At 44.6% G+C, this 27,252-nt stretch overlaps 2 protein-coding genes across 7 annotated transcripts in view; one reads left to right on the top strand and one right to left on the bottom strand.

Annotated features, from left to right (window-relative positions):
- The window catches only part of DKK3 (dickkopf WNT signaling pathway inhibitor 3), a 413,056-nt gene that overhangs the window by 229,171 nt on the left and 156,633 nt on the right, over positions 1 to 27,252 (bottom strand). The window lies entirely within an intron of this gene.
- The window catches only part of MICAL2 (microtubule associated monooxygenase, calponin and LIM domain containing 2), a 264,685-nt gene that overhangs the window by 103,325 nt on the left and 134,108 nt on the right, over positions 1 to 27,252 (top strand). For all 5 annotated transcript variants that reach the window (XM_069740179.1, XM_069740178.1, XM_069740180.1 and 2 more), the window contains exons 3-13: positions 990 to 1,197; positions 1,300 to 1,416; positions 11,264 to 11,365; positions 13,408 to 13,563; positions 17,134 to 17,234; positions 17,320 to 17,577; positions 17,661 to 17,776; positions 22,043 to 22,169; positions 25,261 to 25,351; positions 25,880 to 26,027; positions 26,719 to 26,918. In XM_069740179.1, the coding sequence (XP_069596280.1) occupies positions 990 to 1,197; positions 1,300 to 1,416; positions 11,264 to 11,365; positions 13,408 to 13,563; positions 17,134 to 17,234; positions 17,320 to 17,577; positions 17,661 to 17,776; positions 22,043 to 22,169; positions 25,261 to 25,351; positions 25,880 to 26,027; positions 26,719 to 26,918 (1,624 nt within the window). The remainder of the gene's footprint in view (positions 1 to 989; positions 1,198 to 1,299; positions 1,417 to 11,263; positions 11,366 to 13,407; positions 13,564 to 17,133; positions 17,235 to 17,319; positions 17,578 to 17,660; positions 17,777 to 22,042; positions 22,170 to 25,260; positions 25,352 to 25,879; positions 26,028 to 26,718; positions 26,919 to 27,252) is intronic.

Genomic DNA, 27,252 nt, shown 5'->3' with positions numbered 1-27,252 from the left:
ACACAGAATAGGCAAATGGTCTGTCCGAACGCACATGTGAACAGAACCTTAGAGGGGTCATTGGATAAGTGAAAATTCCTGGTAGAGTGCGGGTCCTAGCGGTCATATCAGTGCGGGTCCTAGCCGTCAGATCTATGCAGGTCCAAGCACTCGGATCAGTGCAGGTCCTAGCAGCCAGATCAGTGTGGATCCTAGGGGTTGGATCAGTGTGGATCCTAGCGGTTGGATCAGTGTGGGTCCTAACAGCCAGATCAGTGTGGATCCTAGAGGTTGGATCAGTGTGGATCCTAGCGGTTGGATCAGTGCGGGTCCTAACAACCAGATAAGTGTGGATCCTAGAGGTTGGATCAGTGTGGATCCTAGCGGTTGGATCAGTGTGGATCCTAGCAGTGGGATCAGTGTGGATCCTAGCGGTTGGATCAGTGCAGGTCCTAACAGTCGGATCAGTGTGGATCCTAGTGGTTTGATCAGTGTAGTTCCTAGCGGTTGGGTTTCATGTGGGTCCTAGCTGTCAGATCAATGCGGGTCCAAGCACTCAGATCATTGCGGGTCCTAGCTGTCAGATCAGTATGGCTCCAAGCTGCCAGATCAGTGCAGGTCCGAGCTGTCAGATCAGTGCAGGTCCCAGCGCTCGGATCAGTTATGGTCATGTCGTTTGGATCAATCTTCTATTCTAAGCCCATAGCTTGGTGGGGTGCATGCTCGACTGCTGCTCCATTCTGTCTCCTCTTAGCCATTGTCTTGCATTTGGAGTATACTAGGTACTATGTCTCCCAACATGGCAATCATGGGGGTCCCATCGAATTGGCCCACACCGATAAAGCAGTTATCACCTATCCAGGGAATCAATAAAATAATGGCTCCTGGTTGGAATGCCCATTTAACTAGAGAGATCAGTTAGAAGTAAGGGGTCACTAATACTTTTATACCGATGTGCGTACATGTGGATTATCTTGTGGCTCTAATCCCATCTTCTCTGTTTTGTTTAGTGTTTGATAATCGGCGGTGGTCCTTGTGGACTCCGGACGGCCATTGAACTTGCCTGCTTAGGAGCCAAGGTGGTCGTGGTGGAGAAGAGAGACACGTTCTCCCGGAACAATGTGCTCCACCTCTGGCCTTACACCATCCACGACCTCAGGTGCCTCGGAGCCAAGAAGTTCTATGGAAAATTCTGTGCCGGAGCCATTGATCATATCAGTATGTACAATAACCTATGGATACAATCAATCTTATAGCTGAGGTTTTGCAATAGTTGTATCCATTGTTGTGGATTATCACCATTTTTCTTGCGTCTTGCAGGTATTTGGCAGCTTCAGCTCATGTTGTTTAAGATTGCACTGCTGCATGGGATTGAGATCCACGTAAATGTCGAATTCGTCAAACTCCTAGAACCACCGGAAGATCAAGAAAATCAAAGTAATTTATTTGTTTTTATTCTGTGCTTAAGAGAATTGGTGTCACACAATGTGAGTATAAGAGACGATGTAACAGGAGCGTCACCAGGCGCATATAGCGTGTAATGTGTGAGCATAAGAGACGATGTAACGTGAGCGTCACCAGCCGCATATAGCTTGTAATGTGTGAGTATAAGACACGATGTAACGGGAGCGTCACCAGCCGCATACAGAATGTAGTGTGTGAGTATGCGGCGCCCCAGGGTCCTGGTCGTCGCAGTGGTATTGCTTTCCTCTTGGGGAGAGTGATGCTACGTTTGGAGGCAAAGAAGGATAACTGCATCCAGGTATCACAAACATGCAACACATTTCACACTCCAGACCACCAGGGGGAGCTTCTGCTATTTATTAGGTCACTCCCTATATATATAACTGGTAGTCTGTAGGGAAAGTTAGTTCCTGGCAGAGCTCCAGACAGGAGTCAGTTCCTGACAGAGCTCCAGACAGGAGTTCTGTTAGAACGTTCCAGACAGTAGTCTGAGGTGGACAGAGGGTCCAAAGGAGCTGTGCATGCCCTCAGAGCTGCAGCTCCCAGAAAGAGACATTGAAAGGCAGAACTATATTGCAGCGAGCATTAAGGGAGTCGCAGCAAAGGAGAGGATACCAGAAGGGGACCAGCACCGAACAGGCTGCCTCCTTCTGAGGCGCAGAATCCCGGTAGCCGGAGCACCGAGGGAGTAAGGACCTTTATGCTTTGCTCCAGAGACCGGCAGGACAGCTGTTGTGAATTCTGTTGTCGGGCTCCCTCCTGTGGTCATGAATGGTACTTCGGCTGGTTCTATCCATGGACTTCCTCTGGTGGGTGTTTCTGAGTTTCCTTCCACAGGTGACGAGGTTAATTCGTTAGCTGGCTGCTCTATTTAACTCCACTTAGATCTTTGCTCCATGCCACCTGTCAATGTTCCAGTAGTGGTCTAGTTCACTCCTGGATCGTTCTTGTGACCTGTCTTCCCAGCAGAAGCTAAGTGCCTGCTTATTTTTCTCTGGTTTGCTATTTTTCTGTCCAGCTTGCTATTTTGATTGTTGTCTTGCTTGCTGGAAGCTCTGGGACGCAGAGGGAGCGCCTCCGCACCGTGAGTTGGTGCGGAGGGTCTTTTTGCGTCCTCTGCGTGGTCTTTTTGTAGGTTTTTGTGCTGACCGCAAAGCTACCTTTCCTATCCTCAGTCTGTTCAGTAAGTCGGGCCTCACTTTGCTAAATCTATTTCATCTCTGTGTTTGTATTTTCATCTTTACTCACAGTCATTATATGTGGGGGGCTGCCTTTTCCTTTGGGGAATTTCTCTGAGGCAAGGTAGGCTTTATTTTTCTATCTTCAGGGCTAGCTAGTTCCTTAGGCTGTGCCGAGTTGCATAGGGAGCGTTAGGAGCAATCCACGGCTATTTCTAGTGTGTGTGATAGGATTAGGGATTGCGGTCAGCAGAGTTCCCACGTCCCAGAGCTCGTGCTATATTATCAGTAACTATCAGGTCATTCCGTGTGCTCTTAACCACCAGGTCCATTATTGTCCTGACCACCAGGTCATAACAGTACAGGTGGCCCAAAGTACTAATGCATCTCAATAGAGGGATAAGAGAAGTTCTGAGACCATTTTTTTTTCTTTGCATTGTGTTTTGTCTCTCTTTTCCCCTTTACATCTGGGTGGTTCAGAACACAGGTGTAGACATGGACATTCAAGGTCTGTCCTCTTTGATGGATAATCTCACTATAAGTGTACAAAACATTCAAGATTTTGTGGTTCAGAATCCGATGTCAGAGCCTAGGATTCCAATTCCTGATTTGTTTTTTGGTGATAGATCAAAGTTCTTGAATTTCAAAAATAATTGTAAATTGTTTCTTGCCTTGAAACCTCGCTCCTCAGGTTCAACAAGTAAAGATCATTATTTCTTTGTTACGTGGTGACCCTCAAGACTGGGCATTTTCCTTGCACCAGGAGATCCGGCATTGCGTGATGTTGATGCGTTTTTCCTGGCGCATGGATTGCTTTATGACGAACCTAATTCAGTGGATCAGGCAGAGAAAATCTTGCTGGCTCTGTGTCAGGGTCAGGATGAAGCGGAGATATATTGTCAGAAGTTTAGAAAGTGGTCTGTGCTCACTCAGTGGAATGAATGTGCCCTGGCAGCAATCTTCAGAAAGGGTCTCTCTGAAGCCCTTAAGGATGTCATGGTGGGATTTCCCATGCCTGCTGGTCTGAATGAGTCTATGTCTTTGGCCATTCAGATCGATCGACGCTTGCGTGAGCGTAAAGCTGTGCACCATTTGGCGGTACTATCTGAGCATGGGCCTGAGCCTATGCAATGTGATAGGACTTTGACCAGAGCTGAACGGCAAGAACACAGACGTCGGAATGGGCTATGTTTTTACTGTGGTGATTCCACTTATGCTATCTCCGATTGTCCTAAGCGCACTAAGCGGTTCGCTAGGTCTGCCACCATTGGTACGGTACAGTCTAAATTTCTATTGTCCGTTACTCTGATTTGCTCTTTGTCATCTTATTCTGTTATGGCATTTGTGGATTCAGGCGCTGCCCTGAATTTGATGGATTTGGAGTATGCTAGGCGCTGTGGTTTTTTCTTGGAGCCCTTGCAGTGTCCTATTCCATTGAGAGGAATTGATGCTACGCCTTTGGCCAAGAATAAGCCTCAGTACTGGACCCAATTGACCATGTGCATGGCTCCTGCACATCAGGAGGATATCCGCTTTCTGATGTTGCATAATCTGCATGATGTGGTCGTGTTGGGGTTGCCATGGCTACAGGTTCATAATCCAGTATTGGACTGGAAATCTATGTCTGTGTCCAGCTGGGGTTGCCAGGGGGTACATGGTGATGTTCCATTTTTGTCTATTTCGTCTTCCACTCCTTCTGAAGTTCCAGAGTTTTTGTCGGATTATCGGGATGTATTTGATGAGCCCAAAGCCAGTGCCCTACCTCCTCATAGGGATTGTGATTGTGCAATTAATTTGATTCCTGGTAGTAAGTTTCCTAAGGGCCGAATGTTCAATTTATCTGTGCCAGAGCACGCTGCTATGCGGAGTTATATAAAGGAATCCTTGGAGAAAGGCCATATTCGCCCGTCATCATCACCGTTAGGAGCAGGGTTCTTTTTTGTGGCCAAGAAGGATGGTTCTTTGAGACCTTGTATTGATTACCGCCTTCTCAATAAAATTACAGTCAAATTTCAGTATCCTTTGCCGTTGCTGTCTGATTTGTTTGCTCGTATTAAAGGGGCTAGTTGGTTCACCAAGATAGATCTTCGAGGGGCGTATAATCTTGTGCGTATTAAACAAGGCGATGAATGGAAAACAGCATTTAATACGCCCGAGGGCCATTTTGAGTACCTGGTTATGCCATTCGGGCTTTCCGATGCTCCATCAGTATTTCAGTCCTTTATGCATGACATCTTCCGAGAGTACCTGGATAAATTCCTGATTGTGTATTTGGATGATATTTTGGTCTTTTCGGATGATTGGGAGTCTCATGTGAAGCAGGTCAGAATGGTGTTCCAGGTCCTTCGTGCGATTTCCTTGTTTGTGAAGGGGTCAAAGTGTCTCTTTGGAGTTCAGAAGGTTTCATTTTTGGGGTTCATTTTTTCCCCTTCTACTATCGAGATGGACCCTGTTAAAGTCCAGGCCATTTACGATTGGACTCAGCCGACATCTGTGAAGAGCCTGCACAAGTTCCTGGGCTTTGCTAATTTTTATCGGCGCTTCATCGCTAATTTTTCTAGTGTTGCTAAACCGTTGAGTGATTTGACCAAGAAGGGTGCTGATGTGGTCAATTGGTCTTCTGCAGCTGTAGAGGCTTTTCAGGAGTTGAAGCGTCGTTTTTCTTCTGCCCCTGTGTTGTGCCAGCCAGATGTTGCGCTCCCGTTTCAGGTTGAGGTTGATGCTTCTGAGATTGGAGCTGGGGCTGTTTTGTCGCAAAGAAGTTCTGATGGCTCGGTGATGAAGCCATGTGCTTTCTTTTCTAGAAAGTTTTCGCCTGCTGAGCGCAATTATGATGTTGGTAATCGAGAATTGTTGGCCATGAAGTGGGCATTCGAGGAGTGGCGTCATTGGCTTGAAGGAGCCAAGCATCGCGTGGTGGTCTTGACAGATCACAAGAATTTGACTTATCTTGAGTCTGCCAAACGGTTGAATCCGAGACAGGCTAGATGGTCGTTATTTTTCTCCCGTTTTGATTTTGTGGTTTCGTACCTTCCGGGCTCTAAGAATGTGAAGGCTGATGCCCTGTCAAGGAGTTTTGTGCCTGACTCTCCGGGTGTTCCTGAGCCGGCGGGTATTCTCAAAGAGGGGGTAATTTTGTCTGCCATCTCCCCTGATTTGCGGCGGGTGCTGCAAAAATTTCAGGCTGATAGACCTGACCGTTGCCCAGCGGAGAAACTGTTTGTCCCTGATAGATGGACTAGTAGAGTTATCTCTGAGATTCATTGTTCAGTGTTGGCTGGTCATCCTGGAATCTTTGGTACCAGAGATTTGGTGGCTAGATCCTTTTGGTGGCCGTCTTTGTCACGGGATGTGCGTTCCTTTGTGCAGTCCTGTGGGACTTGTGCTCGGGCTAAGCCCTGCTGTTCTCGTGCCAGTGGGTTGCTTTTGCCCTTGCCGGTCCCGAAGAGGCCCTGGACGCATATTTCTATGGATTTTATTTCGGATCTCCCCGTCTCTCAAAAGATGTCGGTCATTTGGGTGGTTTGTGATCGCTTTTCTAAGATGGTCCATTTGGTACCTTTGTCTAAATTGCCTTCCTCCTCTGATTTGGTGCCATTGTTTTTCCAGCATGTGGTTCGTTTGCATGGTATCCCGGAGAACATCGTTTCTGACAGAGGTTCCCAGTTTGTTTCGAGGTTTTGGCGATCTTTTTGTGCTAGGATGGGCATTGATTTGTCTTTTTCCTCGGCTTTCCATCCTCAGACAAATGGCCAAACCGAACGAACTAATCAGACTTTGGAAACATATCTGAGATGCTTTGTTTCTGCTGATCAGGATGATTGGGTGTCCTTTTTGCCGTTGGCTGAGTTCGCCCTTAATAATCGGGCCAGCTCGGCTACTTTGGTTTCGCTGTTTTTCTGCAATTTTGGTTTCCATCCGCGTTTCTCTTCAGGGCAGGTTGAGTCTTCGGACTGTCCTGGTGTAGATACTGTGGTGGATAGGTTGCAGTAGATTTGGACTCATGTGGTGGACAATTTGACATTGTCCCAGGAGAAGGCTCAACGTTTCGCTAACCGCCGGCGCTGTGTGGGTCCCCGACTTCGTGTTGGGGATTTGGTTTGGTTGTCATCTCGTTATGTTCCTATGAAGGTTTCCTCTCCTAAGTTTAAGCCTCGTTTCATTGGTCCGTATAAGATTTCTGAGGTTATCAATCCTGTGTCATTTTGTTTGGCCCTTCCTGCTTCTTTTGCCATCCATAATGTGTTCCATAGGTCGTTATTGCGGAGATACGTGGCGCCTGTGGTTCCATCCGTTGATCCTCCTGCCCCGGTGTTGGTTGAGGGGGAGTTGGAATATGTGGTGGAGAAGATTTTGGATTCTCGTATTTCGAGATGGAAACTCCAGTACCTGGTCAAGTGGAAGGGTTATGGTCAGGAAGATAATTCCTGGGTTTTTGCCTCTGATGTTCATGCTGCCGATCTGGTTCGTGCCTTTCATTTGGCTCATCCTGTTCGGCCTGGGGGCTCTGGTGAGGGTTCGGTGACCCCTCCTCAAGGGGGGGTACTGTTGTGAATTCTGTTGTCGGGCTCCCTCCTGTGGTCATGAATGGTACTTCGGCTGGTTCTATCCATGGACTTCCTCTGGTGGGTGTTTCTGAGTTTCCTTCCACAGGTGACGAGGTTAATTCGTTAGCTGGCTGCTCTATTTAACTCCACTTAGATCTTTGCTCCATGCCACCTGTCAATGTTCCAGTATTGGTCTAGTTCACTCCTGGATCGTTCTTGTGACCTGTCTTCCCAGCAGAAGCTAAGTGCCTGCTTATTTTTCTCTGGTTTGCTATTTTTCTGTCCAGCTTGCTGTTTTGATTGTTGTCTTGTTTGCTGGAAGCTCTGGGACGCAGAGGGAGCGCCTCCGCACCGTGAGTCGGTGCGGAGGGTCTTTTTGCGTCCTCTGCGTGGTCTTTTTGTAGGTTTTTGTGCTGACTGCAAAGCTACCTTTCCTATCCTCAGTCTGTTCAGTAAGTCGGGCCTCACTTTGCTAAATCTATTTCATCTCTGTGTTTGTATTTTCATCTTTACTCACAGTCATTATATGTGGGGGGCTGCCTTTTCCTTTGGGGAATTTCTCTGAGGCAAGGTAGGCTTTATTTTTCTATCTTCAGGGCTAGCTAGTTCCTTAGGCTGTGCCGAGTTGCATAGGGAGCGTTAGGAGCAATCCACGGCTATCTCTACTGTGTGTGATAGGATTAGGGATTGCGGTCAGCAGAGTTCCCACGTCCCAGAGCTCGTCCTATATTATCAGTAACTATCAGGTCATTCCGTGTGCTCTTAACCACCAGGTCCATTATTGTCCTGACCACCAGGTCATAACAGACAGCTAATTGCAAGTTACCTGTCCGCCGTACACCCAGGAGGCACGGTGACAACCCATGGAGGCCGGGGCGTGCTAGAGTCCCTATAAACAGCCTCAAGCCACCAGTCATACGGGTTTGTCCTATCCTATATGGGGGACAGAGAGAAAGACATTAGATCTGTGAGACCCTTATGTGAAACCATAGGCAGTAAGGGACTACACCACTGCAGCGCAAGGGAAGGCTACTGATTTCCACATGGACAAGGGGACTCTGGATTTGCCTCCAAACCGGCCGGACTCTGCCTGCCCTGTGATCTGGTGCCCTGGACTGTGGCTGAAGCCTTCAGTAAAGATAAAGAGACTGCAACCTTGTGTCCTCGTTCTTCTCTGCGCCTCTCACCATCCACCATCTACACTCTGGGAAGCCTTGGGGTCATACTTCACCTGTGGGAAGGTATACCATCTAGCTGCCATAACATCACCCCAGCGGACCCATTGAAGCAGCGTCGGTCACCCTGACCCAATACCACAGGTGGTGTCACGAACATTCCCCTTAAAGACCTTTCCCCTTTTACACGGACGTCCCAGGGCCACGGACCAGGTCAGCCACCGTGACATCCCCCTGTGAACCGCAGGACCCGGTACCGAGTACCCCACGGCCCCATAGGGGCGCTCCAACTTTAAGACACGATGTAACAGGAGCGTCACCAGCTGCATACAGCGTGTAATGTGCCAGCGTCTTCCAAAGTGAATGGGCCGGGACCGGCGGTACGGCAGGACGTCAGCGCGCAGCAACCACACAACAAGCCTCAGGGACGTTCTAACATCTGCAGTTATGCAGATAAACCTCTGCTTGTGTCACTGACAATCTTCGCACCGAGAAGTAATCTCACTGTGTGCTGGGATCAGCTTTGTGATTGTGCCATGTCACACTTACCCCAATGATGGGTCATTATTATAGATAAGTTCATATTGGGTTTCACAAGTATGATAATGGGATGCCATAACCACACTGCCAGGACATCTACAGTACATATACAATAGCATCATCTACAGTACATATATAATGGTACCATCTACAGTACATATATAATGGTACCATCTATAGTACATATATAATAGCATCATCTACAGTACTTATATAATAGTGTCATCTACAGTACATATATAATAGCATCCTCTACAGTACATATATAATAGCATCATCTACAGTACATATATAATAGTGTCATCTAGACTATACATATAATAGTACCATCTACACTACATATATAAAAGTACCACATCTACAGTACATATGATAGTGTCATCTACAGTGCATATATAATAGTACCACCTAGACTATACATATAATAGGACCATCTACATTACATATATAAAAATACCATCTACAGTATATATATAATAGTGTCATCTACAGTACATGTATAATAGTGTCATCTAGACTATACATATAATAGGACCATCTACACTACACTACATATATACAGTAATAGTACCATCTACACTACATATATAATAGTGTCATCTACACTATACATATAATAGTGCCATCTACACTACATATATAGTAGTGTCATCTAGACTATACATATATAATAGTGTCATCTACAGTATATATATAATAGTACCATCTACAGTACATATGTAATAGTGTCATCCATACTATACATATAATAGTACCATCTACACTACATATATAGTAGTGTCATCTAGACTATACATATATAATAGTACCATCTATAGTACATTTATAATAGTGTCATGTTCAGTACATGTATAATAGTACCATCTACAGTACATACCGTATATAATAGTGTCATCTAGAGTATACATATAATAGTACCATCTACAGTACATATATAATAGTACCATATCTAGTTTATGTATATAAGATAGTACCACCTGTAGTAAATTTATAATAATGCTACCTACAGTACATACTTAATAATACAATCTAGACTATACATATAATAATGCTATCTAGAGAATACATACTGTATAATAATATCACCTGTAGTACACATATAATAGTACCATTTCTAGTATTTGTATAGAAAATAGTATCACCTGTAGTACATTCTGTATTTAATAGTACCATTTGGAGTTTAGATATAATAGTACAATCTGGAGTACTTATGTGAATGACAGTACCACCCGTAGTACATGTATAGAAGTGCCATGGTGCACCATAATGTCTCATTAGCGCTCTTAGCAGTAGTGCCGCATATAACCAGCTATAATGCTTACTGCCATGATGGTCACGTATTACCAGCCATAGTGCCCATATCCATAGTGCCCACATCCATAGTGCCCACATCCCTAGTGCCCACATCCCTAGTGCCCATATTCATAGTGCCCACATCCCTAGTGCCCACATCCCTAGTGCCCACATCCCTGGTGCCCACATTCATAGTGCCCACATCCCTAGTGCCCACATTCATAGTGCCCACATCCCTAGTGCACACATTCATAGTGCCCACATCCCTAGTGCCCACATCCCTAGTTCCCACATCCCTAGTGCCCACATCCCTAGTGCCCACATTCATAGTGCCCACATTCATAGTGCCCACATCCCTAGTGCCCACATTCATAGTGCCCACATCCCTAGTTCCCACATCCCTAGTTCCCAAATCCCTAGTGCCCACATCCCTAGTTCCCACATCCCTAGTTCCCACATCCATAGTGCCCATATCCCTAGTGCCCATATCCCTAGTGCCCACATTCCTAGTGCCCACATTCATAGTGCCCACATCCCTAGTGCCCACATCCATAGTGCCCACATCCCTAGTGCCCACATCCCTAGTGCCCACATTCATAGTGCCCACATCCCTAGTGCCCACATTCATAGTGCCCACATCCCTAGTGCCCACATCCATAGTGTCCACATCCCTAGTGCCCACATCCCTAGTGCCCACATCCCTAGTTCCCACATCCATAGTGCCCACATCCCTAGTGCCCACATCCCTAGTGCCCACATCCCTAGTGCCCATATCCCCAGTGCCCACATTGATAGTGCCCACATCCCTAGTGCCCACATCCCTAGTTCCCACATCCCTAGTGCCCACATTCATAGTGCCCACATCCCTAGTGCCCACATCCCTAGTGCCCACATCCCTAGTTCCCACATCCCTAGTGCCCACAAGATACCGGCCATATTTGCCATGGTGCTCACACAATACCAGATAAAGGTCCTGCAGAGTTAGTGCCCCTTCACTAATTGTGCCAATTTTGCCAACCATGATGCCGCCTCTTAACACTTGTAACCAGAAAACTAATATTATATAATATTTTTTCGTTTTCCTTAGAAATAGGATGGAGGGCAGAATATCTTCCTCAGGACCATCCCTTATCAGACTATGAGTTTGGCGTGATTATCGGGGCGGATGGGCGCAGGAACACCCTGGAAGGTGAGATATGACCGATAACAGCAATAATGGTATTTGTAAGCGTTCCGATCATTTCGTACAGGATATTTTGCAGTATATGCCCTGGTATTGGGGTTCTTTACTTCTGACAATACAATGATCACTAGGAATCCAGCGACCATGCGCATTCTGTGGGGAAAACTGACAATAAGTGTTCAATATCCCTGCAGTGCCCCCGCAGGTGAAATTGAGTATTACATATTTGTATATATAGCTGGACAGTGTCAATCTCATATAGAAAGCAGACGTGTTTCCTATGATAAAAATAGACAGTGCTTCCATTATAACACATCTAACTCCTCTAAAATTAGCAAAATAATAGTATAATTTTCATCTCACACCTCCAGAAATGGCAATTACCCTGATGAAGTCATGGCTTCTCCGTCTGCCCCCTCCCTGTGTGATGCTTATTAGACGCAGGAATATTAGACCCCTCTCTGATGTCAGGAGAAGCTGCGGTGACATGTTTGGGATGACGGATTTAATGGCTGGAAACGCCATCCCTGGTACCCAGATGGTGAAAATACAGGGCGGGATACATCGTGGGGTGCAGGATATGGCAGGACTGGGAGGATCACAGGGAAGCGGCTCCGCACTCTGTACAACAAGCCGTGTCATCCCAGAGAGGATTTCTGAATGTCAGCTTGCCATATATCACGTATAACAGCCCATATAAAAGCCCTTAATAAAGAGCACAAAGGGGATTATCGTTTTTAAAGAATTAAGACTTCTGAATGTGACAATGGAACGTTCTCCTGTATATTTTCTTCTATTTTGTAAGACCTCTGCTTGCTGTCTCCTTACCTTCAGAACTGGTAAATCTGTGTGGACCTAAGGGGTTGTCCTGGCACAACATATCGATGAGGTTTGCATTGGAATATGACTTTGTTGGGGGTCCGGTAGCTATCACCCCCACTGATCAGCTGTTAGTGATTGTAAACCTTTGGAATGGAGCCGCTGAGCACATCTCCATACAAAGTGTAGCAGCCGCTGCCGGGTACCGCAGAACAGATCTCTTTTTTGATAGGTGATCAACCCGGACAACCCTTTTAATACTTCTCATAGCTAAGGATTTGCTACAGTTTTATCTAGTCTGGGCCATCCGATCCCATGTGAGCTAAGCTCATCAGGAGAACTAATCTCTCTTCTGTTCTGATAGTTTGCTCCAGTGTGTTAGTGCAGGAAAAATATATCAATCTGGTGTCCTGTCTGTTTTCGCTCACCAGTGATCAGACTGGATACAATTGTTCCAAACATTCATCCGTAAGAAGGATTAAAGGGGTTGTCCAGTGAAAGCAAGACATCGCCTATCTGCTGGAGGGGTGATCATTTGCTAATCGGTGAAAGTCCGACCACTGGGATCTTCACCGATCGACAGAACGAATAATTTTTATCTTTGTTACAAAATGGATCAGACGCTCCATTCATTCTCTGTGGGGCTTCCAGTAAAAGCAGAGCGGAGTGCTCAGCAGCACCAAAAGGGAATGAATGGCGCAGCGGTCGCACATGCTCAGTGCGGCTCCAATGAAATGGGAGGCAAAAGGACCCTTTTCTGCCAATCAGTGTAGATTTCAGCGAAGGGACCCCCACCAATCAATAACTTCTCCCCAGTCCTGTGAATAGCTGCTAACTTATTTTCATTGGAGAACCCCTTTAAGTCAGGACAGATCTTCAACTTCTGGATGTAAACGGGAATGTTTCAGCAAATAGGGAATATCTGCAAATAGTGAGTACTTACAGAAACCAGAGAACCCATTCCATTTACTGGTATTTTCTCGCCATTACCTGGGAGAGCAGGGTTTACCGGCAGCACAGATTATTTCAGTACAGAGACAGGTGCAATATAGTGATGTGAGGGGGTAAATGGAGACAAGGTGATGGGCACAGACTGAGGACAGGATTGTATTGGGTCTGTGTCATGATGTCAAGAGGTCTGCAAAAGACTTCCTGCATCGCAAAGTATTTCAGAGGGGGAGAGTGCGGGTCGGCATTGCAGCTGCTTTCTTACAGATTCTGTTTTGCAGGTTTTAAGAGGAAAGAATTTCGAGGTAAGCTGGCCATCGCCATCACCGCCAACTTCGTGAACAGAAACACGACGGCAGAAGCCAAAGTGGAGGAGATCAGCGGAGTCGCCTTTATCTTCAATCAGAAATTCTTTCAAGACTTAAAGGAAGAAACAGGTTTGTCCTCATTCTGCGCGTGCGGAGTAAACAGAAGCACGTGATGCGGGTGACAGGAGCAGGGGGCACAGAGAGATCCCGGAGGCCGAGCAATAGTTCACGTCGTGGCCTTTACTGCACAAAAGAAATTCTCCTTCAAATCCTCTTTACGTGGAAATGACTGCGGCGGAGCCATCTGTACTCAGCGTCTATTGTTCTCCTAACGTGCACAGAAAAGTGCTCACGATTTATTACATGGCATCGATTGTCTTGAGTGTAAATAGAAGTACACCATTACATTGACAATTATTCACCTTTTTTCTTCATTCTGAGCTCAATCTTCACAGAAGACCCCAATGGTTCAGGATCTGCACACAACTCGCATTATACATTGCAATGTGTCGCCTCCACGACAGTCTGTGACTGGAGCAGCATGTCTGGCGCACTGCACAGAGGCGCCAAATTCACGGTGTCATATGTCTCTTAATGCGGCACCTTCATTAATTTCAGCAAGACTGGCATAGCGCGTTTGTTTGCTGCACCAGCATTGATGAATTAGCCCCTTATTTTGTATTTCACTAGACCAGAAACCAAATAAGAAAGTGCACCAGGAAATTAGGTGATAAGGCTTTGTTATTAGATGGTAACAATTAGTTATTTTCAAAATATTATATTACTAAGCTTTTACTCCAGAGCTGAACTCACTATTCTGCTGGTGCAGTCACCATGTACATACATTACATTACATTACTGATCCTGTACTGATCCTGAGTTACATCATGTATTCTACTTCTGAGCTGAACTCACTATTCTGCTGGTGCAGTCACTGTGTACATACATTACATTACTGATCCTGAGTTACATCCTGTATTATACCCCAGAGCTGCACTCACTATTCTGCTGGTGCAGTCACTATGCACATACATTACATTACTGATCCTGAGTTACATCCTGTATTATACCCCAGAGCTGCACTCACTATTCTGCTGGTGCAGTCACTGTGTACATACATACATTACTGATCCTGAGTTACATCCTGTATTATACCCCAGAGCTGCACTCACTATTCTGCTGGTGCAGTCACTGTGTACATACATTACATTACTGATCCTGAGTTACATCCTGTATTATACTCCAGAGCTGCACTCACTATTCTGCTGGTGCAGTCACTGTGTACATACATTACATTACTGATCCTGAGTTACATCCTGTATTATACTCCAGAGCTGAATTCACTATTCTGCTGGTGCAGTCACCATGTACATACATTACATTACTCATCCTGAGTTACATCCTGTATTATACCCCAGAGCTGCACTCACTATTCTGCTGGTGCAGTCACTGTGTACATACATTACATTACTGATCCTGAGTTACATCCTGTATTATACCCTCAGAGCTGCACTCACTATTCTGCTGGTGCAGTCACTGTGTACATACATTACATTACTGATCCTGAGTTACATCCTGTATTATACTCCAGAGCTGCACTCACTATTCTGCTGGTGCAGTCACTGTGTACATACATTACATTACTGATCCTGAGTTACATCCTGTATTATACTCCAGAGCTGAATTCACTATTCTGCTGGTGCAGTCACCATGTACATACATTACATTACTCATCCTGAGTTACATCCTGTATCATACCCCAGAGCTGCACTCACTATTCTGCTGGTGCAGTCACTGTGTACATACATTACATTACTGATCCTGAGTTACATCCTGTATTATACCCCAGAGCTGCACTCACTATTCTGCTGGTGCAGTCACTGTGTACATACATTACATTACATTACTGATCCTGTACTGATCCTGAGTTACATCATGTATTCTACTCCTGAGCTGAACTCACTATTCTGCTGGTGCAGTCACTGTGTACATACATTACATTACTGATCCTGAGTTACATCCTGTATTATACCCCAGAGCTGCACTCACTATTCTACTGGTGCAGTCACTATGCACATACATTACATTACTGATCCTGAGTTACATCCTGTATTATACCCCAGAGCTGCACTCACTATTCTGCTGGTGCAGTCACTGTGTACATACATTACATTACTGATCCTGAGTTACATCCTGTATTATACTCCAGAGCTGCACTCACTATTCTGCTGGTGCAGTCACTGTGTACATACATTACATTACTGATCCTGAGTTACATCCTGTATTATACTCCAGAGCTGCACTCACTATTCTGCTGGTGCAGTCACTGTGTACATACATTACATTACTGATCCTGAGTTACATCCTGTATTATACTCCAGAGCTGAATTCACTATTCTGCTGGTGCAGTCACCATGTACATACATTACATTACTCATCCTGAGTTACATCCTGTATTATACCCCAGAGCTGCACTCACTATTCTGCTGGTGCAGTCACTGTGTACATACATTACATTACTGATCCTGAGTTACATTCTGTATTATACTCCAGAGCTGAATTCACTATTCTGCTGGTGCAGTCACCATGTACATACATTACATTACTCATCCTGAGTTACATCCTGTATTATACCCCAGAGCTGCACTCACTATTCTGCTGGTGCAGTCACTGTGTACATTACATTACTGATCCTGTACTGATCCTGAGTTACCTCCTGTATTATACTTCAGAGCTGCACTCACTATTCTGCTGGTGCAGTCACTGTGTACATACATTACATTACTGATCCTGAGTTACATCCTGTATTATACCCCAGAGCTGCACTCACTATTCTGCTGGTGCAGTCACTGTGTACATACATTACATTACTGATCCTGAGTTACATCCTGTATTATACCCCAGAGCTGCACTCACTATTCTGCTGGTGCAGTCACTGTGTACATACATTACATTACTGATCCTGAGTTACATCCTGTATTATACTCCAGAGCTGCACTCACTATTCTGCTGGTGCAGTCGCTGTGTACATACATTACTGATCCTGTACTGATCCTGAGTTACATCCTGTATTATACTCCAGAGCTGCACTCACTATTCTGCTGGTGGAATCACTGTGTACATACATTACTGATCCTGAGTTACATCCTGTATTATACTCCAGAGCTGCACTCACTATTCTGCTGGTGCAGTCACTGTGTACATACATTACATTACTGATCCTGAGTTACATCCTGTATTATACTCCAGAGCTGCACTCACTATTCTGCTGGTGCAGTCACTGTGTACATACATTACTGATCCTGTACTGATCCTGACTTACATCTTGTATTATACTCCAGAGCTGTGCTCACTATTCTGCTGGTGCAGTCACTGTGTACATACATTACATTACTGATCCTGAGTTACATCTTGTATTATACTCCAGAGCTGCACTCACTATTCTGCTGGTGCAGTCACTGTGTACATACATTACATTACTGATCCTGACTTACATCTTGTATTATACTCCAGAGCTGCACTCACTATTTTGTTGGTAGTCATGGTGTACATAAATTCTGCAGCTTCAGAGCTGACATCTCCCAGCATTCCCTGCTTGCACATTGTCTGCACAGAACTTACTCTCTTGATTTTCACCCTGTAAAATGTCCTCTTCATTGTACAGTCATCTTTCTTACCGTTGTTGTCTTTTGCTTTCAGGGATCGATCTTGAGAACATTGTGTATTACAAGGACAGCACACATTACTTTGTAATGACGGCAAAGAAGCAAAGTCTGCTGGATAAAGGCGTCATATTGAATGTAGGTGGATGTCGCTGGGGTGGTTTTCTCGGACCTGAGGTACGTGCTATGGAAACCAGTAACCTGAAATGTTCTATATTTTCAGGATTATGTTGATGCAGAGATGTTGCTATGTGCAGAGAATGTAGACCAGGAGAACCTGCAGTCCTATGCAAGAGAAGCTGCTGACTTTGCCACCAATTACCAGCTGCCATCTTTGGATTTTGCCATCAATCACTATGGGCAGCCGGATGTGGCCATGTTTGATTTCACCTCTATGTACGCCTCTGAAGATGCCGCCCTGGTCAGGGAACGCTATGGGCATCACCTTCTGGTGGCTCTTGTTGGTGACAGCTTGTTAGAGGTTGGTTGGAAAATCTTGGCCTCTTATCTCAATGTATTTTCCTGCATAGAGATGGCGGCTTTATAGTCTGCTCTTCCTTTCAGCCTTTCTGGCCGATGGGTACGGGCTGTGCCCGGGGATTTCTGGCCGCCTTTGATACAGCCTGGATGGTGAAGAGTTGGTCTCAGGGGTCGCCGCCTCTCGAGATCCTGGCTGAACGGTAAGACATTAGTTCTTTGCTTCTGCACAAACCCAGGTAGACAAGGCCTCATTATTTAAAGAGAAACAAAACCTTTTTTCTTAAATGTATTTATTGACCGAAGGAATGGGGAAATTGCCATCTGCCTCATGGGATTTTTGTCTTCTTCTGGATCATCGTCTTAGATTATAGGTTGAACATTATAGACTTGTGTCTTCTTTCAACCTTAAAACTATGAAAGTTTTCTTTTAACTGCTTAGTTCGTGTTCTTTTAAAAGCTGCTTTGAATTGCTGCTCTAGAAGTAATCTGTACTCTAACACTATTTACACACACTCCTTTCATTATCACTGTCTGATTGTGAAGGAAGGGAGAAGAAAACCTCATATAAGAAGTGTGTTTGTGCATTGAGTTTGAGTACGGATTCTTGCTAGAGCAGCAGTTCAAAGCAGCTTCTTAAACAGGAACTAGGCAGTGAAAAAAGCACTTTCAGAGGTGTTTGAAAGGGAAGGAAGCAAAATAAGTAATGGAGTATATTACAAAGATTCATAAGTTTGCAAAGATTGATTGCCATGTACACACTTCAGCACGTGACGTGGGGTGCGCCTCAAAGGCTAATTTATCTCATCTCACTCAGCTCAACTCTCAACCTCTGTTCTAGGCTATAAAGTGAGCATAAATCATGCACGCTCAAACGCACAGAGTGATGAGTCCCCGAAATATGTTACTGTCTGACGATCAAAAGGTCCCACTCTCTCTAAAAGGCTACAGATTCTTTAGAGCATACAAGGATCAAACTTATTAAATATATTACACTTTAATATAAAAATATACAGTAAAAGATATAAAAAGGTAAAAATAAAACGACACACAAATATGCGAAACAGTTATAAAATAAAAAGGGAGAAATAACAGAAATGCCTATTGTTATTCTGTTTCGTTGGGTGAAGGAGAAAATTAATTATGTATCTGAAGCAGCATCGGGAGCCCCCACTTGTGAACAACTTTGTTTTGTGCCACCCAGCTTTTTATAGTCCTGACCAAGGGCTCATATTTGCAGGATGACCCAGTTTGGCCCATGTAGAAGTTTCTGTTTGTGAGTGAGTGATGGACTAATTTATGACCTTGCATTTCAAATATCCTGTGGCTCCCCCACCCTTCTCTATACAGTTAATAGGAAATATTCTGCTTAGTTACAGACCATTTGCCTCCCTTTCAAGCTTAGGGTTCAGGAGCTGAGGTGCCATGTTTGATACCACCAGCGAAAGCCCCTTTGTGCTTACAATACAGGTTCCCCCTTCCGTCAACTAAATGTAACTCTACTACTGTTATATTTTTTCCCTATTAAATATATACTTCTTTCACGTTGATCAATAATTAAGCAAAAAAAGTTTACTCTTTAAGATTTAACTAGGCAATATGGCCACTAGGTGACCCTGGTTTAATATGGGTATTTCTTTAGGCTAAGGCTACCAAGTGATTTTTGTTGCAGAAATAAACCATGATTATAAAGCTCTCTATTTCCATCTGTAGACATCATTGAGGTCAGATGATTTGTATCACGATCTTGACTCCTTTCTCCTAACAATTCCTGCTACAATCTGAAAGGTTTCTTGTACTGTATTATGGGACTAAACTTTGTAATAAATACTTATATCCAAATGTAAATGTCCAGCATTTCACTACTTTATGTTAGGCTCACTAGGTGAAGTTGATCCTCAAAGCCCAAGGTCCGAGTAGAAACGTGGGCTACGGGTGTCAGTGCAGGAGGTAGTTGAGGTACACAGGAAACAAGAAGCATAGGTCGTCGAGATCGCAAACAGGTAGCTAAGGTACTGGAGACTTTAGACAAATAGCAGAGGTCTTGGAAACCGCAGACAGGTTGCCGAGGTTCTGGGGACCGCAGACAGGTTGCAGAGGTTCCACAGACCACAGACAGGTTGCAGAAGTCCTGTAGACCACAGACACCTAGCTGACTTCCTGGAGACCACAGACAGGTAGCTGACTTCCTGGAGACCACAGACAGGTAGCTGATGTCCTGGAGACTGTAGACAGGTAGCTGATGTCCTGGAGACTGTAGACAGGTAGCTGAAGTCCTGGAGACTGTAGACAGGTAGCTGACGTCCTAGAGACTGCAGACTAGTAGCTGAAGTCCCGGAAACCGCAGAGAGGTAGCTGAAGTCCTGAAGACTGCAGAGAGGTAGCTGAAGTCCTGGAGACAGCAGACAGGTAGCTGAAGTCCTGGAGACCGCAGACAGGTAGCTGAAGTCCTGGAGACCGCAGAAAGGTAGCTGAAGTCCTGGAGACCGCAGACAGGTAGCAGAAGTCCTGGAGACTGCAGACAGGTAGCTGAAGTCCTGGAGACTGCAGACAGGTAGCTGAAGTCCTGGAGACCGCAGACAGGTAGCTGAAGTCCTGGAGACCGCAGACAGGTAGCTGAAGTCCTGGAGACCGCAGAAAGGTAGCTGAAGTCCTGGAGACTGCAGACAGGTAGCTGAAGTCCTGGAGACCGCAGACAGGTAGCTGAAGTCCTGGAGACCGCAGAAAGGTAGCTGAAGTCCTGGAGACCGCAGACAGGTAGCTGAAGTCCTGGAGACTGCAGACAGGTAGCTGAAGTCCTGGAGACTGCAGACAGGTAGCTGAAGTCCTGGAGACTGCAGACAGGTAGCTGAAGTCCTGGAGACTGCAGACAGGTAGCTGAAGTCCTGGAGACTGCAGACAGGTAGCTGAAGTCCTGGAGACTGCAGACAGGTAGCTGAAGTCCTGGAGACCGCAGACAGGTAGCTGAAGTCCTGGAGACCGCAGAAAGGTAGCTGAAGTCCTGGAGACCGCAGACAGGTAGCAGAAGTCCTGGAGACTGCAGACAGGTAGCTGAAGTCCTGGAGACTGCAGACAGGTAGCTGAAGTCCTGGAGACCGCAGACAGGTAGCAGAAGTCCTGGAGACTGCAGACAGGTAGCTGAAGTCCTGGAGACTGCAGACAGGTAGCTTAAGTCCTGGAGACGGCAGACAGGTAGCTGAAGTCCTGGAGACCGCAGACAGGTAGCTGAAGTCCTGGAGACCGCAGACAGGTAGCAGAAGTCCTGGAGACCGCAGACAGGTAGCAGAAGTCCTGGAGACCGCAGAAAGGTAGCTGAAGTCCTGGAGACCGCAGACATGTAGCAGAGGTCATGGACACCCCATACAGGTACCGAGCAGGTCATGCTGCACAGACAAACTAAGAAAGAGTCTTAATACCAAGGCACAGATGTGTGTCTTGATGGGCCTTATATAGGCACCAGGCTACTTGCAAAGCCCGACGTGGAGCACAAGAAAGTTTAGCAGACCGGTATGAAGGGAGCAAAGCCCTGACCTGGGACAGGTGTGTAGCACTTCACTCATCACATTAGTAGAGGTTGGTGAAGATTGAGTCTAAAAACTGACAATATACTTCCCCGATACAAATCTTCTGACGTTCTGTTGTTTTAGTATCTACGGCAACAGACAAACAGCTTCCTAGACCCCGGTTATTAATATTTATATACGATTGCTTCTGTATCATATACGTGATGCTCCTAATAAGTAAGAAGCGTCTTATGCCAATGTGCTTTTTGTTACGTTTGACGTAAAAAAACACCGTTCTTAATAAATTCTCCACAACGTCTTTGCTAGGGAATGAGAACATATGTATATATGAGAATATATATATATATATATATATGTATAGAATAAATATATATAGTCAGATCAGGATATGATCAAAATCCACTCAATGTCATTGTGATAACATAGAAATGAAGAGTCTCCTGGGGTCCCACTCTATGCTAAGGCCCCGATCATTTATTCCGGCCCTGTAATTGGAACTAAGGTAACAATAAGCCCCTTTTCCATCGCTACAAGGACGATGCTAAATATAAGGTAAAGTCTAAGATGTCTGTAGCTGATGTAATGTATGACATAATGGCGTACGGTCTTGTTTCATTCCTGACTCACTTGTCTGTGGTCGAAGTAAAAAAAAAACTAGATGTCAAAAATCAAAGAAGAATGAGGATTGTTGGAGCTTTACGGTGAAAGTTTTTATTCCCGGCTGCGCAACAGAGAGAAGATTATACCCCAGGGGTACACAGAACGCGATGACCTCATGAAATGTACGAGGGGCTACATAATTAACCGTCTCATTCACAGCCTCAGTCTCCATTATCCTGACCACAGTCTGACTTGGCAATTTTGGCAAAGACATGATACACCAGAGGGGGGTGCAAAGTTCTGTTTCTTTATCACTGTAGTTATGTTTTTATTTTCTCGTTTCAGGGAAAGTATCTATCGCTTACTACCTCAGACGACACCCGAAAATATCAACAAGAACTTTGACCAGTATACGATCGACCCTGCAACACGATATCCCAACCTCAACTCCAACTGCGTCCGCGCTCATCAGGTCAGTAACAGAAAGCGAGACAATTAGCGCGGAGGCTGAGGACGGTTTTTGATCTCGCTGCAAATATCCCCAATAAGTAGATGACTTAACCATGGAGATTCTCATGAATGGAGAAGTGGCTTCTGCTATTTGATATATATGTTCCTTAGGGGCCATTCACATTCCATTTTGCCGTTTCCATATGGTTTTCCATGAAAAAAAAAAAACGGATTTAGACAGAACCTTCATCAGAGCCATAGAGTACAGTGAGAAAAGTGGAGTTCAAATGGACCTCTTAGCTGATTTTACGGTTGTGTCCGTCTATTCCGGTGGGCACAAGAAGTAGGATACATTGTAGTGCCTGTCTGAAATATTCTCCCCTTGTCTCACTTATTGGCTCCTTTAGGGATTAAGTCTGATTCTCATTTTTGGGGGGATTCAGACCAAATTCTCGACCGAAGGGGCTAATTGCATTGTCAGTTTCACCTTATTTCTTGCACATCAGCAACAAAGACATAACTATAATTTGTTCAAGAGATTTTATTACAGGTGCCTTTATTTAAAATATTAAACAAATATATATATATATATATATATTATGGATAAATATGGATATATTTTGTAGCAATTCCACTTTTTGGCAGCACTTGAGGTAGCCACAGTTCTCAGTCAAATAATAAAAAATTATTTACCTTCATAAATCTTCAACGAAAAAAATGGCTTTTCTCCGGCAAACCAATGTAACGTAAAGTAAACAGGTACAGTACTCAGTAACTGGTTCACCCGGCCTCTTCCTCTTTCCACACACAGACCCTAAGTGAGGCAGCTAGATTGCCTTAACTAGCACATTTCAAGTCCTGGAACTGGAGGTAAGGGAATTGCCAGTCCCAGCCAGCTCTAGTGGCCGTTCCTGCAACCTGGACCCAAAATCCGGGCCCATTAACAAAACCTCTCACCACTATTTGTGCTGGAGACTGCTTCTCTGGGTTTTACATCACAAGGCCAGCTATATATATATATAATTTTGGGATTTAATTTGCATGAGTAGTGGTTGTCTGCATTTGAAGATGATAAAATAATAATATATATTCTACTCACCAGTCCCAGACCTTCAGCTGTCTTTATGCTGCCGCCGTTCCCCATCCTCCATCACGACATGTGTCGCCTCCCACATGACCGCTTGAGGCTAATCATTATTATAGGGTTTTTAGAAACCATACAGTATAAAAAAACATCTTTTCATGGCAATCGGGGCACTTAAAACTCAGACCAACTTTATTTGACCAAATTGAATCAAGAGAATCTGCCCAAAACCAATTTCGGAATGTCCGAGCAATTTCTTCTCCAAAGTTATATGGTAGGATACACATCATTATTAATTGAAGCGGTCTCACCAGGAGTGATCCAGTTTATTAAACACCAGTGTAAACAGCGCTGTATCGCCGTGGGTTACTTCTTATTTATGTGAGCTGTTACTATGTATCAGCCTTATCTCTATGGTTACTGGAATATTGGGATTATTTATATCAGTTCTGTTTGTAGTTCATGTTGGGACTTTGTCCTGGAGTTCCAGGCGATCGTCTTTGTGCCGTCGCTTTGTAATATGACCGCACTGCTGCAGAAATTGCTGATTGAGACTTTACTGTAACCTGTGATGGTGATGGATATTCCTTCAGGCGGGAGAAGTGTATATTTACATGTGCGCAGTGTGAGACGGGTGTAATCTCTGATACAAAGTAACAGTGACCCAGCGGCCGCCTGCTGCCGAGATATTTGTCTTACCTCTGCTGTGCTTGGAAAAAGCTCGGATCATGTGAAGCAGGTTAAAAAACACAGCTGATCTGTGGGAACTGGTTTCCCTTTAAATTGCATTGCTGGACTTGAAAAATCACTGTATGATGTAAAATTCTGCAACTTCCTAACGTGTTCTGTGTTTCAGTTCCTTGCTGTTTTCAAGATCTCCGCTTGTTGTGTAAGGCTGTGTTCACACGTTGCGTTTTTGCTTTGTTTTTTTTTTCCCTAAGGCAATAATTTGACAGTAAAAAGCTTGTCTAAAAAAGCAGATTTTGCTTTTTTTTGTTGCATTTTTGTTACGTTTATGTCAGAGCACATTTGTCTCTTGTGCAGGAAACGTAGAGGGGGATAATGACTTCAAGTGATCTAGACTCTGCTTCTCTTAATACATCCTAGAACTCTGTTTGCCTTTTTTGCTGCTGCATCACATTGTTGACTCATGTGCAGTCTGTAATTGTTTCTACATCTAAAATCTGCACATATTTTCCTGCACTTACTTATGTTTTTATGTGCTTTTTGTGTGTCGGAACCACAACAGAACAATGTCAGGCCAGCGGTCCAACCTGGGGCTTTAGGGTCCCTATTGAAATGAAAGGGTAAAATCTGCACTAAAAGTTTCCATCAGGCTAAGGTCATGCAACCTTTTTTTTTTAAGGTGTGACCAAGGAAACGTAGAGGGGGATAATTACTTCACGTGATCTAGACTCTATGCTTCTCTTAATACATCCTAGAATTGTGTTTGCCTTTTCTGCTGCTGCATCATACTGTTGACTCATGTGCAGTCTGTGATCTATTAGTATACCCAAGTCTTTTTCACACATGCTCTTGCTTAGTTCTATTCCTCCCATTCAATAGATGTAATAGTTTTCCACGGATAAATGGCTGAGTACCGTCCAATCGGAGGCAAATCGAGAACGTTGTGATTTTTTTCCTTGGACCACCTCAGTCCAAGAAAAAAAATCACACATACGCAGAGCCTCATTGAATAACATTGGACCGAGCATGATGCAATGTTTTGAGGGATCACATGTCTGTAGGAGCCCTTAACCTGCTGCAATGCAAACAAAGGCAATTTCTGTGTGGATTCTGCAGAAAAATAAAGGAAAACTCATCCACTTTGTTGTGGAAAACCCGCCATGAATATGCAAAAGTTGTATTTAGCCTCTCAGTACCGTGTGACTGCCAATGTCACAATATCGAGGTTTTTTTTTTCTAGACCGAAAGTGAACAGTCGTGTAAGTGAGAATCTGCTAAAAGGAGCCTTTCGTTAGAACTCCCAAGACAATATTATATATTGATCCATGTGTTTTTCTTGCAGGTTAAACACTTATACTTCACTGGGGAATTACATGGATGTCCTCTGGAAAGAGCCAGCTCTATCCGAAGATCCGTAGGCATAACCAGGCATGGTATGTATGGTGCAAAGTTCTCCCTCCGAGTTCCCGTTCTCCTTTATTTGGGGCAGATAAAACATTACTGCTGGAGGTGCAGATATGTAAAGAATCTGCTCGTCATCAATATGGGAATCAATGAGGGTCACAGTTTATGGCCTCCTTACACAGTAGGTAGGACCAAATTTCGGGATGATTGAGTGACAATCTAATGTCGCTCTTTTCCTACAGATAATGATTGGGGAAAATAAGGAGCAAGCAATTTCATTTTAGCCGCTCGATCCTTTCGTTGTCCAGGCGGGGAGTAGTTGCTGCCGGATGAGTCTTGCGTCAGCTCCACTCTCCCGTATGATGGTTGTGTCGGGAGAGATAGTTGGCGCCCAAATGGGATTTTGCCTCTCGGTTATCTAAGCTGTCTGGGTATTCTTAGTCGCTCCCCACAGTGTAAAAGCTGGAGATATAGTTGGGTGGTATTTCCTTTTAAATACAAAGTATGCCATGTCCACTACTAAGATTCCTCCTGGTGTCTTGTTCTTGTCTGATCAGAATCAGATGTTAGACCCAACAAGCTCCTAACCTGGTGTCAGAAGCAGACGGAAGGCTACAGGAACGTGCACGTCACCAACCTGACCAGCTCCTGGAAGAGCGGCCTCGCGCTATGTGCCATCATTCACCATTTCCGACCGGATCTTCTGTGAGTGACTAATAATCGGCAACGTTCTGTAATCTCTTAATAATAATCAAAAATAGAATTCTATCAAGCAAATCGATTCGGAACTAATCAAAGTTCTTGCAAATTTCTTAAAAAGTTTAATTTTTCCAAATCCAATTTTTTTTTTTTTCATGATTTGAGTTGCGTGAATTTCAACAAAATAACCTGCTGGGAAAGGGATGAAATAATCTTATACTCACCTCTCCTCGGTCCTCCCCGTACTTCTGCGGCCTCCGGTGCTTCGATTGACTCCTCTATCCAGTAGTACCAGGAATATATTATCTTTATTTATGGGCCTTATACAATTCCTTGACTAGAGTATGTTAGGGTTTTTTTAAGGGAAGTGTGTCATGTGACGCCCTCTCAGCTTTTTTCATTGGCTGAGAGAGTTCACAAAGGGGTGTGGCAAGCATTATCACGCCCCTGAGGAACTTGAAAGCCGTATAAAGTGGAATAAATGTGTGTGTGTGTATATATATATATATATATATATATATATATATCTCTATTTTTTATTAGACCTAATTAGGAAAACTTTGGCCACTGGCATTGACTTACTCGCTCTCCACCTTTTAATTATTCCATGACATGTTATATAAAGGAGCTTCGTCTTTGATCCCCGGCCCATTAATGATGTCTTTCTTCCTGTGATATTGTATCCTTTGTTCCTCAGTGACTTTTACTCTTTGAACGAGGACGACACTGTCAGGAACAACCAGCTGGCGTTTGATACCGCAGAGAAAGAGTTTGGAATCTCGCCCATCACTACGGGGAAGGAGATGGCGTCCACAGAGGAACCAGATAAGCTCAGCATGGTCCTCTACCTCTCCAAGTTCTATGAATTATTTAGGGGTGCCCCTCTGAGGCCAGTTGGTGAGTGACTCTTTGTAGCTGTAGCTTCATATACTGAAGTGATGTAAGGGGTCATGGCCGCCCCGGAGTCTTGTGAAAAGTGCTTTTGTAACTCTTAAGAGGACAACACATGACTTAAAGGGGTTGTCCGGGATTGGAAAAACATGGCTGCTTTTCTTTTAGTAACGACGTTATCCCTTAAAGGTGGCACGTGTCAGTTTATTACAGCTCAGCCACATTGAAGTGAACGGAGCTGAGCTGCAATACCTCACACAACCTAAAGCCAGGAGTGGCGCTGTTTCTGAAAGATAGCAGCTATGTACTTTGAACCTTGGTCAACACCTTTAATGCTAAG

The sequence above is a fragment of the Ranitomeya imitator genome, chromosome 9, assembly GCF_032444005.1.
Source record: "Ranitomeya imitator isolate aRanImi1 chromosome 9, aRanImi1.pri, whole genome shotgun sequence".
Lineage (NCBI taxonomy): Eukaryota > Metazoa > Chordata > Amphibia > Anura > Dendrobatidae > Ranitomeya > Ranitomeya imitator.
Note: the sequence above shows the minus strand (reverse complement) of the source record. Positions and strands in the feature narration are given on the sequence as shown.